Source organism: Panthera tigris, chromosome C1 (assembly GCF_018350195.1).
Source record: "Panthera tigris isolate Pti1 chromosome C1, P.tigris_Pti1_mat1.1, whole genome shotgun sequence".
In the NCBI taxonomy this organism is placed as follows: domain Eukaryota; kingdom Metazoa; phylum Chordata; class Mammalia; order Carnivora; family Felidae; genus Panthera; species Panthera tigris.
Window position 1 is genome coordinate 146842836 of NC_056667.1, and position 21107 is coordinate 146863942.

Sequence of the window (21107 nt, forward strand, 5' to 3'; positions counted from 1 at the left end):
GATCATGAACTGAGCTGAAGTCAGACACTTAACCAACTGACCCACCCAGGTAGGGCACAACATTTTAAACTCAAAATACTTATTTTTTGAGACGTGGTTATGTCATATTAACTTAGATTCTGAATTTGTGATCAGTTTGATAGACTGAAGTTAGCTTTGCATTCTGAATAAATAAAATGTTAAGCAAAAAAAAAGTAATTTTTTTTCAAAAATAAAATTTTAAAAGATTTGGATGTACTTAATCTTTGAGGCGTTCTATCACAGTGTTTTAAAATCACTAAAGGCTGATTTGGATCTGTTCATTAAATCAGGGCACAGATACCTATATTTTTAATAGTAGCAATAAAAAATATGTTTTTATAATATGGACTAATCCAGTCCTTTCATTTTCTTGCCCATTTAATCTGAACAGGTAATGTTTCAGTATATTGAGACACAGTCAAGACTTTGCTAACAGCTTTCTAGATTATTGTGGGAATCATAACTCTGATTTATAGGGTCTCATTTAAAGTACACTTTTGTTATACACTAAGATCTGCAGCTGAGAATTTAGAAACAGCAGAGTGAGCACATCTTGGCATGGGGTGTGTTATCTCCTGCAAATGGAATGTAGCTTCCTTGAGTTGTGGTTCTTCTTCCTAAATTCTTTCTTTAAGGAAGTCAGACCCTCACCTAAAAAGAAACAAGTTACCTAACCAGGAAGATAGAAAATGAAATCTGATTCTTTTTGACATTTCTTTTCGTGCCAAGTACTGAACAAAGGACCTCTTTAAGGAAGTCCTTTGTTCAGGGGTTCTTTGCTTTTGAATAGGAGCCATCTAATATATTAAACATTTTTCAGCAAGTGCAGCCGTGAAACGCCAGTTTCTGTTTTCAGCTCCTTACATAGTAAAACCAGTTCAGTCAACAGGCAATGTAGGAAATGCCCCAGCACGTGTTAGATACCAGAGAAAATACATACACAACTGAATCCTGGTTTCAGTACATTTAACTCTAAATAGGTGAGGGAGCATTTTAAGGAACGTGAAAATGAGCATTGTGTGTTGTTAAGATTCTAACTAGATTAGTTGGACTTGAGAGATGAGTCATCCAAAAAAAAAAAAAAGGCAATTCCAGAACACATTGAGGAATGCCTTCTTAAGGGTGAGGCTCTTAGAAAGTATGTGTGTGGAAGGAAGAGATGGTTTGGTGAAGTAAAGGCAGGGAACCTAGTTTTATCCTCGCTTGTGAAGTTAGAAACCAGAGGTGGAGGGGCTGTGCTCTAGAAATAGCTGCAGGAAGCAAGCACAGGGCTGGAGCTCTGTGAGGGGAGGGGAGCAGAAGGGCTGAGTCAAAGGCTTGAGAATAGCTCCCCCACAGAGGGGCTGTGTTGAGAAGGACCTGCTGATAGCAAGAATGCCCACAGGTTGGGGACAAGCACACACAGAGGGGCCCCTTCCAAATTTCCACCTAACTTTGGACCACCATTCTCTTACAATTCTTCACCCTTCAAGGTCTTGTTGTCCCTTCAGTTCCTGTTGTCCTAAGGAGCACACCATGGTCAGGGAAGACCTGTAAGCCTCCGTGAGTTGAGGGAGGAGCCCTAAGAGAAACATAGGGGAGAAGGAACATGCAAAGGCCTGTAAAACCTGTGCTAGAGTCCCCTACTCTGTTACTCACCCCACAGAACCTTTCCTCAAATCCCTTTTTTTTTTTAATGTTTATTTTTGAGAGAGACAGCATGAATGGGGGGCATGCAGAGAGGGAGACACAGAATCTGATACAGGCTCCAGGCTGTGAGCTGTCAGCACAGAGCCGGATGTAGGGCCAGAACTCACAAACTGCGAGATCATGATCTGAGCCAAAGTCAGACACTCAACCGACTGAGCCACCCAGGCACCCCCTCCTCAAATCCTTTAAATTGATGATCTTTATTTTTTTTATACATATTGTGTTAGGTTGATCAAAAGTATGCCCTTCAGTTAATTTGAGACACACAAGTTGATTTGAATGCTGAAATTTACCAGTACTTCCAAACAAACAAATGTTTGGAAGAAATTAGCAAGTTGGAGAATTTGCTGTAACTTTGAACAATTTAATGTATTATTTATCTGATGAATAGCATTTGCTTAGTTAAGTGTGTCACCTGATTGAATTTCCTTCTGGAAATTTGAGAGAGCGAGGGAGACAGACACACCGAAGCCAGTTAGGAAGACATTTTCAAAGCGCGACATTTCTGTTGTGCAATTTAGTTTGTAAGTTTTCAAACGGAAAACATTACCTTTCCTCTGACTGAGAAATGCCATTTAAAGTTTACACATGAAATAGGAGCATATGTAACAGAAGCTAGTCGTAAGAGATACCCACTCCGTATCAGTCCCGTTGGGTGTTTTAAAAAAAATCATGAATGAAGCATATTTAGTCATAGAAGTGGGTAGTATTAAAGCCAGTAGAAATGGTATGGTATGAATTATATTGTAAGTTTAAAATGATACACCGTGTGTGGAGAGTACTTTTTCTGGTTGCTTATTGCAAGTTTGATGACAGTTCTATCTTGTTATATATGCATTTGTATGCGTCCGTGCCTTGGGGTGACAAGACCAGAAACACAGAAAGCACTGTGAACTTTAGTGGTAGGCTTTATTTAAAAATATGTAAAATAGAGATAATTGCCTATGTGCTTTCTGGATATCATGTTTGGAATACTGAACCTGGTTCTTGGTTTTGAAATTGTTTGCACTTCAAATAATGAAATGCACTTTTTTTTTTAAAGCAAAATTTTTGGACAGATTATTAGACATAATTGATATCTCAGAACTGAGGTATGCTTCTGCAAAAGTTGATTCAAACTAATGAATATTAAAAGAATCTAGTTTAAATAACACAATGTAAGTTGGCAACACAATGCACAGGGGTAGCAAATGCACAGCAGTGCTAGAGATTGGTGGAACGGTTGGCATAGAAAACCTTCCTCGGCAGCTCTGCAAGTGTGTAGCTCTTTTTCTCCTGTTCTAGAGTGACTGACAGGTGTATGTTGTGCATGGTGACTAACCTCTTTATTTATGTGGATTTTGTGTCCACCTTTCTTAAGTTTCTGAATTAGAATGAGGGACCACTTAGCTAGATTGTTATCTGGAGAGAACAACTAGTGGCATCGAGGAGGTTTCTCCAAAATCACACCACAGAGCTTTGAAGTCACTGCAGTTCTGAGCCTGTCCTCAGTTTTGTGGTTCTAAGAATCAGGACTAATATGGAAAGCACAGTGCTAAGTTATAAATTCATAATTACCAAAATGTCCATGTTTGCCAGATAGGCTTCTTTCTCCCTTTTAGCCATCAGGGTAGCTTTTGGAGTGGTGAAACTAGAGTCCTGTGAAGAGATAGTTTCAAGAGAGAATTCATTTCAGGACCCTCTCTGTCCCTTATAGAGAAGATCTCATATCTTTTTACTTCCCCAGACAGAGTCAGAATCTAGGTTTTCCTTTCCATACTGACTGTTCTCTTCTCCAATTCTGATGGTAATTATACACGATGTATCATAATCACATTCTGATTCTGGTCTGGATGTTATGATCTTTTCCTTGATTATTTTATAAAGTTCTTTAGGAAAACACATGCACTGATTTTTAGGTTTTTTTTCCACCCATATCTAATCTTATCCTTATTTTAGTGGTTTTTCTAAATTTCTTCTCCTGGGAGCAGCCCTGTTTTCTTTTTCTCTGGATTTTGAGGAGATGCCCTGTTGCATCTGAATGTGCCCTGGGACGATATGGAAGCTTAGAAGTAGTGATACTTGAGGACTTCTCTGTAGACTTCTTAAACAGACCACCTGGACAAATGAGGACAAGGTTTCTAGGATTATATTTATCATTGTGTCCCTGGGACTTGGCCCGTGAAGGAAAGAATTGTTTTCTCTTACAGGTTCTGTATGGCATGGTCTTTTTTGTTTGTTTGTTTGTTTGTTTGTTTGTTTTTTAATGTTTATTTATTTTTGAGACAGAGACAGACACAGCATGAGCAGGGAAGGAGCAGAGAGAGAGGGAGACACAGAATGTGAAGCAGGCTCCAGGCTCTGAGCTGTCAGCACTAGAGCCCAACGTGGGGCTCGAACTCACAAACTGTGAGATCATGACCTGAGCTGAAGTCGGACGCTCAACCGACTGAGCCACCCAGGCGCCCCTGTTTGTTTATTTTTGAGAGAGAAAGTGTGCATGTGAGCGGGGGAGGGTTCAGGGAGAGAGGGGCCAGAAAATCCAAAGTGGGTTCTGTGCTGACAGCAGAGAGCCTAATGCGGGGCTTGAACTCACGAACTGTGAGACCATGACCTGAGCTGAAATCAAGAGTCAGATGCTTAACTGACTAAGCCACCCAGGCGCTCCTTCAAGGCACGTATGTTCTTTTTGAAGTTGTCTTAACAGAAGTTGCTCCGTTCCCCACAGTTGCTTTCTAGCTCTTCACTGGGCCTTTCAGATGTTTTATGCTACTCCAAGTGGACACCATCTAGTTTTTCCTCTCTTCCACTCCTCTTTATTCATAATGTCTAACTCCATCCAGGTCACATTCCCAACTTCTCTGGGGCAGAGGCACCTGACTCAAACTCTTTCCTCAACTCTCACCATCATATGAAGCAATCTGTCACTCTCCTTCCCTTATGGTTCCTTCATCTCCTTATGTTCAGTGTTTTCTCCCTCTTTGTCTCCTCCTCCTCATCCCCACCTCAAGGTTAGACCATTGGCATTCTCTGCACACAGCACATTGTGGTGTTTTGTCCTCTGTCTTTGTGGTAAGTGTCATCTTTCCTGATGACCCTCCTACTGTGGTATGTTTTATGCATCGTTACTGTTGTATTTGTCACCAATTTTTATTCTTTTCTTTCCTGCTAGACTATGAGCTCCCTCAGCATCTTGCTGGTTCTAAAACCTACACTATCTGCCATATAAATGTTACTTCAGTGGAAACGCAATATACTATACTTTGATCCTTTCCCTCAGTTTGTTTCATTCTTTCACTGAACAAACTCTGTTGAACGCCTACTATGTTTCAGGCACTTCTATGGCTGCGGAGAATACGGTGGTGGTCTAAATGGCAATAGCCCTTGCTCTCACTGAACCTAGGTGTATGCTTGAGGGACAGAGAACAGTGGACTGGAAATTACAGTAGGGTTCACTGAAGCTCCATCTGTAATCAACAAAATTCTAGAACCTTTGGTATTTTTTTCTTGTGCTTTCTTCAAAAAGCTGTTTGGAGATGTTAAGTGTGAAAATGTGTTTGTCTTCTTGAAAACAAAATATGGCATTAAACATAATCTAAATGAATAAATGAGACTGAAAGAAAATCATCAGTTCTCTAACTCAACCTGCTGAAGACAGGGACAGGTATAGTTGTTCACCTCTGGAACTTTATTTTTGATGCCTAGAATTTTCCCTTTTACACTAAAGAGCTGCTTAATAAATTGGAAGTCATTAGATGCATCATTGCTTAAATCAGCATTATTAAAAGTGATTTTAGGGGTCCCTGGGTGGCTCAGTCAGTTGAGCGTTCAACTCTTGATTTCAGCTGAGGCCGTGGTCTCTCAGTTCATGAGATTAAGCCCTACTTCAGGCTCTGTGCTGACAGCACAGCAGAACCTGTCTGAGATTCTCTCTCCCCCTCCTCTCTCAAAATAAATATACTTTTTTTTTTAAGTAATTTTAAACATGTGTAAAACCAGTGTTTTTGATGATACTGTCATTGAAAAATGTAAACTTTTCTTTTTCACCCGTGCTTTCGGTAAGTCATTTTATAGATTAACATCTGCCCAAACTGGACCTGTTTTGAGGAAATTGTTATATCCCAAATGAAGAGTTGATCTCTCCAACCAAAGCACCAGTATGCATTTTATATATATATATATATATATATATATATATATATATATATATATATATATATATATAGACACACACACACACACACACACACACACACACACACACACACACACCTAGTCTCTTTTCTACATGGGTGTTCATGAGTAGAGCATGAAAAATATAATTAAAACTCACACCTGGCCTAGAGCAGGCTGGCTTCTTCTTCTGGAAAGTCATTTATTCCTTCACTTAGAAATTAAGTTTTCCAAGAAATTGGTACCCAACTTACAGCCAAAACACAATTTCATGCTTAATTTTGTTGGCAGGAATCTTTATTGAAAAGAGCTTAAATTTTTCTTTCCCATTTTCTGAAAAGTACTTAATTAATGTTTTTCTTTTAATAAACTGACATCACTGGAAAAGCTGGGGAGAACCAAATTTTAATTGTAAAGGATGGAGCAGTGCCTCTGCTAGCTATTATTGTTCAATAATAATAATTTTTACTATACTGTGGAATTTCTCAAAGTATGTTCCTCAAAGTGTTACTAGGTGACACAAAGAGAAGGGGTCAAGTAAGTGTAAGATGCCAAGATGAGATTAAACAGGTTCATTTATTTTAAGATCTTTCAAAATCTTTAAAATGCTCTGTGCCACTGCTTCTCAAACTTGAAGGTGTGTACGAAACACTAGGGATCTTCTTCACATGAAGATTCTAATTTAGTAGGTCTGGGGTAGGGCCTGAAATTCTGCATTTCTTACAAGCCCTAAAGTGCTGCCAGTGTAACTGGTCTACAGATCACACTTGAGAAAACAAGGTTTTTAGGGATCTTCAAGAGGAATCAGGCTCTATAGCATTCTCCAGACTTATTAATCACAGGAACCTTCTTTTTGACATACTAGAAGTCGTCTATGGAGCATACTTTGAGAATTTTAAATTTTAAATGGAATCTGTCACATTATAAGTGAATGTATAATTTAAATAAACATCTACTGTAGAACTTCTAAGAAATCTAATACAGAACTAGGTTATTCTCAGCTAGACAATTTAGTATAAATCCTAAGACACTGAAAAATCATTTAGCTAGTCCATGTAAAAAAAAAAAGATAAATACAAGGAACTAAAAAGACAACCACTGTATAAGATAGGAAGTTGTTACTGGGCTGTATACTTTTTATTTTTAATAGACCTTATAAATATTATTAAATGCCCAAGTCCTTAATTAAACAATTTTGCATTATTTTTATTGCCTCTAGTAATTCACTTATAAATTACCATATTTCTAAATCCCCATATGTGCTGTGTTAGTGATTTCATTGGTTTTTAATCTTTGTTAACACTAGCATTTGATATGAAAAACTAATGATAAAAACAAATCTTTTATTTAAACAGCTTGAGATTTGATATGGCTTACCATATTCTTAATTGCAAATGAGAGGAAACAGTAGTCTAGGGAGGTTTTTGAGAAATCTATTGAACCTAAAGCAAATTTTTAAATGTAAAAGCTTAATAAAACTAATTAATACATCAGAGGTGGGCTTTCCCCCAGCTGCATCCTTCTGCTACACCTGGAATAATTTCCCTACTTACACATGCCTTTTCGAAACCCTTCTCTGAGCACCTGCCTTCTGTGTTTGAGTTCTTAGTGCCTCGTTTTTTAGCTCAAGCTACATTTTATTGTAGTTGCCTTTTTTTTTTTTTTTTTTTTTTGGTCTTACCTTTTAGACTGTAAATTGGATTGGAGGTCAGAGTCTTATATGTCGTACTTTCAATAACGTCTAGTTTATAGTGTAATACATAATAAGTGAAAGATCGCTAATGCATTAAATAAATTATATCTTTATAAGATAATTCAGCGTTTAACATTTAATGTTTTAATCTTATGATACTTAAAAATAATACAAGTTAATTTTTTCCTTGTCCTCATTTCCTGTTTTGATGGTTGTATTAGTATTACTTGCTCATCATGTAACAAGCCGTCTTAAATCTCAGTGGCTCAAACAACAGTTTTTTAAATTTCTCACAAGTCTAGGTTGGTAAGGAGGTTCTTCTGGTGTTACTTGGGCTCACTCAGGTGGCTGCAGTAAGCTGATGGCTTGGTCAGGGTGGGACTCTTCCAAGATGGCCTGTCTTATATGTTCTGAGGTATCTGCCAGAGTGGCTGGGAGCACTGGGCCTCTGTCTCCACAGTATCTTTTTAATCCTGAGCTCTTTCACAGCGTGGTGATATCAAGGTTCCAGATGAAGAAGCTACAGGGCCTTTAAAATTTAGCCTCATCCACACTGGCCACACTGTGTGAGTCACAAGAGGCCAACCCCACATTCAAGGGGCACACAGTGGGCTCTGTCTCTTCTGGAGAGGAGCAGCAAAGGCACACTCACTTGGAGTTACTCTGTATGTATTTTTTCCTACCAGGTTAAGTAAGAACATGTGTACAATTTATTTTCTTCAGCTTTTCACCCTCTGATGCTGACATCATGGGCAGTTTATTTAGACTTTAATCTTCACTTGTCGGAATTACTTGCTTAGCATTGTTTATATTGTGTCTTAGTCCTTCTATAATATGTTGTTTGGTTCCAGAACTTCCTTGAAAGATTGTTGAAGCCAAACTTTCTTGAGTCCCGATATGTCCTAACATGCTCTTATTTTGCGTTCATATTTGAATCATAGTTTTTGGTCAGTACCAGAAGCTATTGTTACATCCACTGTAGTTGATAAGGGCTCTGATGCCAAATGGACTCTCATTCATTTGTAAGCGATTTGTTTTTCCTCCATGGTAACATTTACAATCTTTTCTTTATCCTTGGAACCTAGATATTTCAATGGATTTGGTTTAGAGGTAGTTCATTTCATTCAGTTTGTTCACTTATTGGCCTATTTTAAATGATTAGTTTTCAGCTCTGAGAAATTTTCATTTTTTATTTCCTTTAATATTTATCCTCTTTTTTTTTCCCCCTGTTCCTAGTACTCTTACTAGTCAATATATGTAACCCTGGACTAGTCTCTAGTCTCCAAACTTCTTTTACCTTTTTCATCTGTTTTTTCTGTCTTTTTTTTTCAAGTTTCTGAGAGAATTATTCAGATCATTCTTATGAAATATTCTTTTTAAAAAATAATCTCTACGCCCACGTGGGGCTTGAACTCAAAACCCCCGAGATCAAAGGGTGCATGCTCTACTGGCTGAACCAGTCAGGCACCCCTCTTATAAAATACTCTTTTTGAAAAAATGTTATTCTGATATTTATTCTACTGAATGAGATTTTAATTTTTATCCTATAGCTTTAAAAAAATTCTTTTTAATGTTTATTTTTGAGAGAGAGAGAGAGAGAGCGAGCACGAATGGGGGAAGGACAGAGAGAGGGAGACACAGAATCCAAAGCAGACTCCAGGCTTAGAGCTGTCAGCACAGAGCCTGATGTGGGGCTCAAACCCATGAACTGTGAGGTCATGACCTGAGCTGAAGTCGGATGCTGAACCTACTGAGCCACCCAGGCACCCCTATCTTGTAACTTTTTATTTCAAGGCCACTGGCTGTTTCTCTTTCATGCACACAGCTTTCAGTTTAAAAACAGCATCATTCACTGTTACTTCTACATATGCCACTTTACTTTTCCTGTTTAGGGAATTGATTCCTTCTGGGCATCAGTAGCTGATCGAGGCACTGCTCTGTCTGGATCACTCCTTTGTTTGTCTCTAAATAAATAAACATAAAAAATCTTTTTTCATTTTGTTAACAGTTTTTCAGTGTTTGCCTGTGTTACAGGGACTGTATCCACACTCTTCACACTCCAAGGCACATCATTCACATAGAGCACGGTGTGAACCGCTCCCTTTGAGGTGTGAGCAGTGTTGACGCTTATGTTATATATTAACTATGTGTTTTATTTTCAGAAATTATTAGTGAATGATATATGAGGTTTCAGGCATTTTATTTTGTAATGTAAGCCCATTTTTTATTGAAATAAATACCTTCACATTTATGAGTTATATATTTAGTATAGTTTTATATGCAGAAGTATGTCAGTTCTCTATTTCCTTAGTCTTCAAGCTATTAAACACTATTGCAATCTATTTATAAATACCCTAAATTTTTATATTTTATAGATCATATCTAATAAGAATTTATCATTTTCTGCTATATTAATATTTTTCCCTTTTCATGAAAAAAAAAAACTATAGAAGAGTACATAAAATATATATACAATTAAAAAACATTAAAAGGCAGGGGTGCCTGGGTGGCTCAGTTGGTGAAGCATCCAGCTTCAGCTCCGGTCGTGATCTTGCAGTTTGTGAGTTTGAACCCCGTGTCAGGCTCCAGATTCTGTGTCTTCCTCTCTCTCTGCCCCTCTCCTCATGCTCTGACTCTCTGGCTCTCAAAAATAAATAAACATTAAAAACAATTTTTTTGCCTGGCTCAGTTGGTTAAGTGTCAGACTCTTGACTTTGGCTCAGATCATGATTTCACAATCCGTGGGTTCGCACATCGGGCTCTGCGCTAATAGCTCAGAACCTGCTTGGGATTCCCTCTCTCCCTCTGTCTCCAGCCCTCCCCACCCCTTCTCTCTCCATCTCAAAATAAATAAGTAAAATAAATAAATAAAAATTTAAGAAAACCACCTAAAAGTGTAAATATCCATTAATAATTCCCCATAACAGTCCAGCTCTTCAAAAGTTTTTAATGTGCTCTTCTAAAATTACAGCCTGCACCTTCCTTGCAGATATAACCACTCCTTTGACTTTGATAGTCATTTTCTTGGTACCTATGAATACATCCCTAATAAACAATTTTATCTTGCCTATATTTTAAACTTTACATGTATGGAATTCTACTGTTTGTATTCTTTTGTGACTTCTTTTATTCATCCGTATGCTTTTTAGAGTCATTCTTGTTGTATAGACCTTTCATTCATTTGTTATATGTCTGTAGGTAAAATACAGTGCATGACTATACCACAATATATTGACCCATTTCACTGTTAATTGTCATTTGGGTTGTTTGAAATTCATAGCTTCCACAGAGTGCTGCCATGACCTTACTTAATATGGTTCTCCAGGAGTTTGTGTGCAAGAATGTCTCTGTATAATCGGGAGTGGAATTACTGGGCTAGGGAATATATGTATCAGTAGCTTGACTAGATAGATGCCAAAATGCATTCCCAAGTGATGGCTCCTTTACATACTGATCAGTAGCCTGTGATATTTACCAGTGTTCTACATCTTTGCCAACATTTGATATTGATAAATGTTTTGTCATTCTGGGGGTTGTGTATTGATATCTCATTGTAGTATGAATTTACATTTTTCTAGTTACTAATGAGGTCGAACACCTCATTTTTGGCCATCCAGATTTCCTCTTTTCAAGGAGGTCTGTTTACACTTTTTGCATTTTCAAAAAAAAATCAGGTTATCTTTCACTGATCTTTTGATTGTAAAAATAAATCCATTAAGTCAAAATACTTAACTGCTATACATAGTTTATTCTCTAGAATTACTATGCTGTTTGGCATATAGCTTCCTTCTAAACAAATTCTTGCCAAGAAGTTTAAATTTGTTGGATAACTGTCTGATGAGAAGTTTAGTATGTAACCAACTATCTGTAAGCTTCCTAAAGAGTTGCAGATTTTAGTAATGCTTCTTACTTCCAGGATATTTTAATACTCTTAACTGTGAAAAGTTCATCTAGTACTACTTTTAGAATTCTAGAATAGATTCCATATGGTTCTGAAGGTGTTTAACTTCTCAGGCACATTCCTGATTCCCAAGTACTTCATTCTTCCAGTTTTGTTACAAGTAAAGCAAAGAAACTTGTCTTTACTACATAGGATACTCTGTAATTTATTCTCTTATAGTATTTTGTTTATCTAATGCTTATTCAAAAACGTTTATTATTGGGGCGCCTGGGTGGCTCAGTCGGTTGAGCATCCGACTTCGGCTCTGGTCATGATCTCATGGTCTGTGAGTTTTGAGCCCTGGGTCGGGCTCTGTGCCGACAGCTCAGAGCCTGGAGCCTGTTTCGGATTCTGTGACTCGCTTTGTCTCTGACCCTCCCCTGTTCATGCTCTGTCTCTCTCTGTCTCAAAAAAATAAATAAAGGTTAAAAAAAATTTTTTTAATGTTTATTATCCCATATTATTAATATCCTAATTTGAATTGAATTTAAATATTCATGATTATTTTCTGTCCTTTATTATTTTTCTTCATCTGTTCTTAGGCATTATTATTTTATCCTATCAATTTTGAAATGGTGGTCATCAATCATCATAACATTTTGTGAGTGTTGAAAATGAAGTCATGAGATACGTTATGGTCCAAAATACTAATGCAAAAGTGGAGAAGAAAAAAAAATATGTAGACTCCAGTTTATATCACTGGATAAGATGAAACAAAGTATACTTCGTATACTCTGGCTAAAAATTATCAGTAAAGAGAGTAGAAATGAGTAAATAGAGGACAATACGGTATGTAGTTGATCTTCTATCCCAGAGAGGTTTAGCACAGAGATGATTTTATGGATTAGTATCATCTGTGATAAAAGGGATTATAGATATTGAGTCATAGATTGTACCCATATATATTATTACATCCATAGCTATATGTTACATCCCTACCCTGCGTATATTACACCCACTGCCTCAAGATTCAGTACTCACACTTGAATATATGTGGCCTGCAACCTTGAGCAGGAAGATTTCCCATAATTCAGTGATAGTTCACTGTAAGATTGAGATACATACATGCACACAGTTATACTAACAGTTTTCACCTGAAAGCTTGTCTTTGATAAAAATTATAGAGAAAGCACAAGTCTGTCTTCCAAAAAGTGTTTTGCAAGGTGCAAAAGAATGCAGCTCAACAGAATGATAAAAGTAGACCTGGGCTAAGTAAAGTCTGGAATAAAATGAGAAGACACGTGTAAGAGTTGGTCACAAACTCACCTCTGAGCTTTGTACAACCAGCCAGAAAAACCACACTAAGATTTTCATTGTCCATCATTTCATCAAGAAAAAGCACAACTTGCTGCCCTCCAGGTGCCTTTTTACAGATAGCTGTGTATGATAGACAACATTCTGAAAAATGAGGGACACTGAAATCAGTTCAGATGTAGTTGTTTTCTTATCTTAGTGTCTGCCTCAAGATTCAGAGGACTTTGTTCCCTATTTCTAACATATACCCAGGGCAGGATCCCTTCTATACCATTCCTGCTACTTGATCATCTGAACTGTGATTAAAGACCTCTCATGAGAGGGAATGTACCAGCTTTAGAGGATTCTTGAAATGTTGGACACTGGACTGTTTGTTTCAAAAGGAGAGGCCCTCCCACATGAAAAGATGCTCAACATTGCTCCTCATCAGGGAAATACAAATCAAAACCACACTCAGATATCACCTCACGCCAGTCAGAGTGGCCAAAATGAACAAATCAGGAGACTATAGATGCTGGAGAGGATGTGGAGAAACGGGAACCCTCTTGCACTGTTGGTGGGAATGCAAACTGGTGCAGCCACTCTGGAAAACAGTGTGGAGGTTCCTCAAAAAATTAAAAATAGACCTACCCTATGACCCAGCAGTAGCACTGCTAGGAATTTACCCAAGGGGTACAGGAGTACTGATGCATAGAGGCACTTGTACCCCAATGTTTATAGCAGCACTTTCAACAATCGACAAATTATGGAAAGAGCCTAAATGTCCATCAACTGATGAATGGATAAAGAAATTGTGGTTTATATACACAATGGAGTACTACGTGGCAATGAGAAAGAATGAAATATGGCCCTTTGTAGCAACGTGGATGGAACTAAGTGAAATAAGCCATACAGAGAAAGACAGATACCATATGTTTTCACTCTTAGGTGATCCTGAGAAACTTAACAGAAACCCATGAGGGAGGGGAAGGAAAAAAAAAAAAAAAAAGAGAGGTTAGAGTGGGAGAGAGCCAAAGCATAAGAGACTCTTTTTTTTTTTTTAATTTTTTTTTTTTAACGTTTATTTATTTTCGAGACAGGGAGAGACAGAGCATGAACAGGGGAGGGTCAGAGAGAGGGAGACACAGAATCTGAAGCAGGCTCCAGGCTCCGAGCTGTCAGCACAGAGCCCGACGCAGGGCTAGAACTCACGGACCGCAAGATCATGACCTGAGCCGAAGTCGGCCGCCCAACCGACTGAGCCACCCAGGCGCCCCCATAAGAGACTCTTAAAAACTGAGAACTGAGGGCTGATGGGGGGTGGGAGGGAGGGGAGGGTGGGTGATAGGTATTGAAGAGAGCATCTTTTGGGATGAGCACTGGGTGTTGTATGGAAACCAATTTGACAATAAATTTCATATATTTAAAAAAAATACATTAAAAAAAAAAAAAGGAAAGGCCCTCATGAGCTTGCTCTCATGGCTCCAGCCTTTAATTTTGAATAAAAATAATAAAACCGTCAGCCAAATTTGATTCAAAGTATAAAGACGGTAATGAAAGGCAAATACGAGTTTGTTACAAAACCATTAGTTTTTGATCTAGCTCTTAGGATCATAAATCTAAAGCATCTAACCTTGTTTGTCCATAGCAGCCCTTCAGAGGTTTATAGACATCTGCTTGACTGCATAGTCTCTCTCTTCTTGAAGTCAGACTTTCTCTTCTTGTGCCATTAACTGCTCTTTCTGTGTCCCCCTACCTCCCACCATTAAGGTCTGAGTTCATAAGGAGTTCATAAGGAGCAGGAGCTGTCATTCATTTTGTCCCTACTCCTGTGACTGGAAAGAATGACTGAATCCCTTCACCATCCTGCTCATTGTTTCCTGAACGGATACATTTGTGTCCATTCCTGGAAATGTGCCATCTGTAACTGGATGTGGACATGTCCCCAGGAGCCTGAAGGAGAGGTGTGCACTCCCATCATCTTCCTATCATCTTAAGTACTGACCTCAATACAGCATACAATCACCTTGGTTTTGGAACAGCTTTGTCTCATGCATGGTTCACTCATCCTGCTCTTGAACCTAAGTCTATAGCCTAAATCTTTTCCCCAATGTGTTGCTGAGCTAACCTCAATATAAGGCCCACATTTATTCCTATTGTTTCTATCTCATCCAGGCAGCTCATTACTACAGTGTGACAGTGTTTTTGTATCTTAATTGTATTATATAGATTAATTCAGTATTCATAGTGATTGAAGAATTTGAGCATGCCCTGTGTGTTATTCTTTACATTATAGCCTAAGTTTTTGGTTGGGATTGGGTCAAGATCAAACTTCTCTGGCATTACATTAGAAACCTTTATAGGATGATATGTTTCTGTTAGCCGTTTCCAGACTGTGAGAGTCAGCAGTTGCCCTGTGCCAGCCCCATTTCTGTGCTGATTGTAATACCATGGGGGACTTCTAATACACATGCCTCACTGGAGTCTAGACACACTGCATTTCCATGGTTACGCTGCCACAGACAGAAATTAGAACAGCTTAACATGACTTTTCTTTGGTGGGCCCCTTTTTCGTTCTCACAAATCATCTCTTGGATAAAATCCTTTTAAGAATCTCACCTAAGATGTATGTCTAGCTCTCTAGTTTATAATGTGAAGAGAGTCTACTTTTGTCTTCTCAAAAACAGCAATGGCATTTTCCTGCTTCCAGTTTTCTGTCACCTCTACCATTCTCTGATTCTCCAGAGAGCCCCCACAACAGTTCGGTTTTCTCCCATCCCTAGAACGTGATTGTCCAGATCAGGCAAGCTGAGGTCATTGAAGGAAGCACGAAGCCTAATTTCTCACAGTCTCTTTGCTAATAAGCACTCATTGTTATTTGGTTTTTTTCTTTGTTGAGGGGAAAAAGTAATATCATTCTGTGACTCTAAGTTTGATTCCTACAGCTCCTTAAATTGTTATAAGAGCTACAAGAAAGTGAACAGAAGACCATGTTAGGTTTAGAACTTGTCGGAGCTGTGGCATCCCTCCTCTGCCCAGTGTTGGTTGTGGTATTTGGAGACTGTTCCAGAGATGAGGGGCAGGGAAGTGTCTCACCTCAGTTACACATGGGCACCATGGTCATCATTCTTTAGCCCAACAGTATTAGCAATTGCCTGCAATGCCTTTCAGTCTTGAGGAATCTGAGAATGAAAAACATCATCCCTGCCTATGAAAATCTCTCCTGCTGAGTACTAGTTTCTTCTGTGAATTTATAAGCTCTTCACAGCCTCTACCTATAGACTTTGGTGGTGTTTGTTATTCCATCACTTGTGTCTTGCTGTATTTGGCCTTGATCTGATTCATATTTTGCTGCCTCAGCTGGGTGATGAGGCCACTAATGGTCAGTGACCCTGCCTTATGCCTGTATCCCCTTACCCCCCTGCATATTATGTGGGCAGAGTGGTATTCAGAAAATGCTCATCCAGTACTGCTTCTGGACAGAATCATCAAAATATTGTGAAATTAAGTGTGGTACATTTACAGTAATGTAATAAAATAACAATAATATAATTCTTTATCTTTCAGGGCACCTGGGTGGCTCAGTCGGTTAAGCATCTGACTTCAGCTCAAGTCATGATCTTGCAGTTCATGGGTTCAAGCCCCACATCAGGCTCTGTGCTGACAGCTCAGAGCCCAGAGCATGCTTCAGATTCTGTCTCTCTCTCTCTTTGGGCTCCTCTCCTGCTTGCGCTCTCTCTCTCTCTCAAAAATAAACATTAAAAAAAAAAAAATTCTATATCTTTCAGTAAGACTTCTCCTATTTATGTAAACAATTAATAATTATTTCCCTAGTGATATTTATTTTCTCCTTTTCTCAAATTCTCTTTGTTCATTGAATTTATGTTTCTTTTTTCCTTACACATTGGTATTTCATGATATTTTACTCTTGACATTTAAAATTTTTGATTCTTGGCATTATTTGTTTCACTGTTGCATAGTAACATTTTTGTTCTCTGCAACCATCTGCTTATTTTAAGGTGTGTAGTTTTTCAATGGCATAGAATACTTTTATATCTTTACTTGCCTTAAATGTTAATCTAGGATATTTCGTGTGGCATTTGTTTCTTCATAGACTTCATATCTTGTTTTTAGTGAGCACCCAGTAAATATAGAAATGGGCTATTTTATTCAGTTGATGATATTTTAAGTGTATTTTATATCTCAGTAAGCCTACCACGTATACTAAAAAATAAAGATTACCATAAAATACTTCCATTGTGCTGTAGAAAGTATTAGTAGGCCCTTTTTTTAATGAGGAAAGTGGGCTCAACAAGATAGCAACTTGTCCAAGGGCACTTAGGTTTTGATCCTAGACTCACTTACTCCAACACTGAAGGGAGTTCCTCCTCTGCTCATACTTGAGGAGGTCCTCCCCCTTGAAGGCCAGGCTCTGCCCTGAGCCTTGGCCACCATAGAAATAAAGAGAGAGAATTCACTTGCTGGAGCAGGCATGCAGACTCTTCATGAAGCTGGCGTTAGAGACGCATCACATTCACTGCCTATTTCTGCCTATTAATATGACGACAATAAAACAACCACTGTTAAAAGCCCAGAACTTAGGGGCGCCTGGATGGCTCAGTCCGACTTCGGCTCAGGTCATGATCTCGTGGTGTGTGAGTTTGAGCCCTGTGTTGGGCTGTGTGCTGACAGCCCAGAACCTGGAGCCTGCTTCAGATTCTGTGTCTCCTCCTTTCTCTGCCCCTCCCATGCTCATGCTCAGTCTCTCTCTGTCTCTCAATAATAAAATAAACATTAAAAAAAATAAAAAAAAATAAAAAGCCCGGAACTTAAACCTACCTTCACTTACTGTATAAGTCAAAAGAGTGAAGATGAGGGACGGAGAGAGGCGCAGGTGGTGCACATATCTTCCCTTGTCTTACAGGTTATGATTTTAGAAAGAAACAGCAAGCTGGTATTGAAATTTGAGGGAATGGGGAGGTTGGAATCCCCAGATCATACTATGGAATTAAACATTGTGGAAGTTGATAAAGAGCTGAAATGGAACAGTAGAGTAATTTTGAGGAGTAAACTGAAGACTATCAAGAAGAGTTTTTATGGTCTGAGATACCCATATATGAGTATGCAGAGTTACACATTGAACAAATAAGGTCTCATAAGCGTCATAGCACTTGGGGAGATTTGCTTAATGACTGGAATGCGACATGGAAAACATGGTCAGTCCTTCATTTATATATTCATTTATTCAGCCAACATGTATTGAATACCTATTACATATGCCAGGCACTAGGCTAGTCTCATGGTATGGTAGACTGCTGCATGATTAAGTTATTTAAAAAGGTACAACATTTTAGGTGGGAATCTTTTCCCAATCTTTTCCAAATTTATGAAAAGTCCATAACAGGTCAGGTGATTGATCTGGCAAACACACTGCTCTCAGTGTGTTATCTTAGGAGAGGCACCCCCTCTGTTGCCACGAACTCATTCTTCTGTTAGAAGCTATGAGCCTGCAAAGTAGATCCACTAAGGAAACCAAATTAGCTGTAATACTCCAAAGATATCCTTGTTTCAGTCATTAATGCCTTCCGTTTCTTTTAAATACAGGAGACTTTTGTTTATTTTCAAGCCCAAGTTATAAACCTTCTTTTTTTTCTATTACATAAGCCTCTTCTGTAACCAGTAAAGCATTTGAATATTTGTAGATGTCATGTGTATACTTTATAAATTGGCTCCTATAACAATCTAAAGTATTTATTATTATTTGTTTCATGATATAATCATATTTATTGGCTATGTGAATAGAATATTCAGCAATTCAACAAGCTTCTAAAAACGCTTTGGTGTCCTTAGTATGTTTTTAATTAAGAGCCCTCCTCCCCAACACTTTTATGTCATTTTTCCTATGATGTCTTTAATATATTTTCTTCGTATGTATTGTTGTTATTATTTTTTATTATCATTTTACTTTTTCGTAGTACTAGCTGTACTTTGGGCCCTAGATGTTGCCTTTAAAAATCAAACAGCTGTAAGAAGCTGTGATCTTTGTATGTAGAAGTCCGCGGTATTTCCCAGGAGCCATCTGCAAATCCTCAGCCACTGCCTGCTCTGCATAGGAGTCTGTGAGCCCGTGTTAACTCTTTGCCTGCTTGCTTGCAGGAGGAATGCCCGCTCCTGAGCAGGCCTCATTGGTGGAGGAGGGCCAGCCACAGACACGCCAGGAAGCTGCCTCCACTGGCCCAGGCATGGAACCCGAGACCACAGCCACCACTATTCTAGCTTCCGTGAAGGAGCAGGTACATCCTCTTGCTGGAATTTGCAATCAGTTCTTTCTTCAATGCCTTTAAAAATTAATCTTTGGATGTGTTTTAAATTTGTCTAACGTCCTTGATGCCTTCACGTTTTTTAATTATAAGGTGTTTACATCCCTGAGTACATTGGGATGACTGGCATGTAGAGCCGCTCCAGGTGCCAGTCAGAATCGGAACATGCAGGATACTTGTGCGTCTGCAAGTAAGGACAACATCGATGGTGATTGGTGTCTCTGTCTCTCCCACATCGCAGAGTGTGTGCATGCGCGCCAAGCTTTGTGAAGCGTAGTTTACCCTGCTGACTTTTCTGTCAGGGCTCTGGCATCCCGAGGCCTGTAGTATCCTTAGATATGTTGAACCTTCTAACATTTTCATGTAGGTATTCTATAGGGTTGTCTCTGTGATTTTTTTTGGATAAAGGCTATATTTGTTGTGTTTGTCTGAATCCAAGTATATTCATTTTGTGAGCTAGTGTTCTAAAACTTGTCAAACTGTGCCAGTTTGCTTCAATGTCATGTTTATGTTCAGTTTTTTAATAAAGGATACTATTTATCCTTCAAGTACAAGTAACCTCCTAAATTAGATCTTATCTGTTGTGCTTAGAGAAATTGGAACTCCTGCATTTAATTTCTTCAGATTTAAAAGCTTAATGAGGTAAATGTAAATTTAAAGCTCCACTGTTTTCTTTTCTGCCCCCTCCTTCAAAAATAAGACTCTTTCTGTTGGAAATAATTGAACAGTAATTTTTTAAAACAAAATCTTATGGTTAAACCTCTGGTTCTTTTCTTCTCAAGAGTTATAAACTTAGATGTATATTTGCTGAAATATTTTTTAAAAAATCAATAGTTCAGATGACTGATTATGACAGAGAAGAAAGGAATATTCACTACCTCATTATTTCACTGTTTGCTATAACTTAAAGCTAGGTATGTAGAGTGAAAGAATACTCCAGAATGATATCTGACATTAGAGCTATGTTTTCAAGAAGAATTTCACAGCTGATTCTGGTAACAAGATATCAGAATATTTTCCATCCCCTTACTAAAATGTGAGGCTTTTAAAACATTCCACAAACTAATTTGAGAAGACACAAAAAATTGTTGTCAGTACTGTTTTCATTTTCCACCAAACTCTAGGTTATCCAAGCTTCTCTCACCTTTGAGGAGGAAAACAAAGGACTCTTTTCTTATTGTACTTCATAGTTGTCAAGATTTGACCCAAAGAGCTGTAAACTGAGGAGACTCTGATTTATTTAGAGCTGTTAGTGTATACCGCATTTTGGTGGAACGTGACAGTAAATTTATCAAAATGCCCAGAACTCACTTAAAGCTAGAAACTGTGTCCCATAAACATAGCTACAGGAACTTTGCATTTGTACTTTGAGACCACATACCTTGCATGTTGAATAAAATTGGAAGCCTATTATGATTTTGGCACTGGAATTCCTTGATGGCCTCACATGACTTGAGCATTTTATGTTTTGGTGATAAATAGTATTCTGAATGAATATTTTGTAGGAGATAGCAAGAAGGGTTCCTGTTTCTGAAGATAGCCAGAGGAATACAGGTATTTGTTATTTATTAGAAGAATTAAAATATATATCCCAGATTGTTTGTTTAGTAAGAGGATATACTCTACCCTTCTATTCTTGTTCTAAGAATTTGAATCCATTAATTTATGTTTGCAGTTTTCATTCTTAATTTCTTTTAAAATTGTTTATCATCGCTCAGCACTCAGCATTTCGTTCAACCCAAGACACCGTATCCATGTCTCATTCCAAGATACTTACCTGATTTTAAAAAGCTAACTCAAGCTTCTGTGGGATTTTTGTGCTACCAGGCAAGATACTCTAATTTCTTTGTAGTTGGGGTAAAAATTTCTTAGGACTTTCCTAAAATGTCACTCCCTATCATCTGCCCAATGAGACAGAGCACAGAAAAGTTAGGAATAAGAAAACCAATTACTGTTTACCTTATATATATGATTTGAAAATAACTAGTCAGAATGCTACATTCTTAATTGTGTTAGATTCAAATGAAACAGTTAATGTTAGAGCGTGTCCTTGATCATG

General features: G+C 38.2%; 1 protein-coding gene across 10 annotated transcripts in view; it reads left to right on the forward strand.

Annotated features, from left to right (window-relative positions):
* The window catches only part of PKP4 (plakophilin 4), a 238065-nt gene that overhangs the window by 59484 nt on the left and 157474 nt on the right, over window positions 1-21107 (forward strand). For all 10 annotated transcript variants that reach the window (XM_042994487.1, XM_042994481.1, XM_042994489.1 and 7 more), the window contains one exon: window positions 18885-19021. In XM_042994487.1, the coding sequence (XP_042850421.1) occupies window positions 18890-19021 (132 nt within the window). In that variant the 5' untranslated portion in view covers window positions 18885-18889. The remainder of the gene's footprint in view (window positions 1-18884; window positions 19022-21107) is intronic.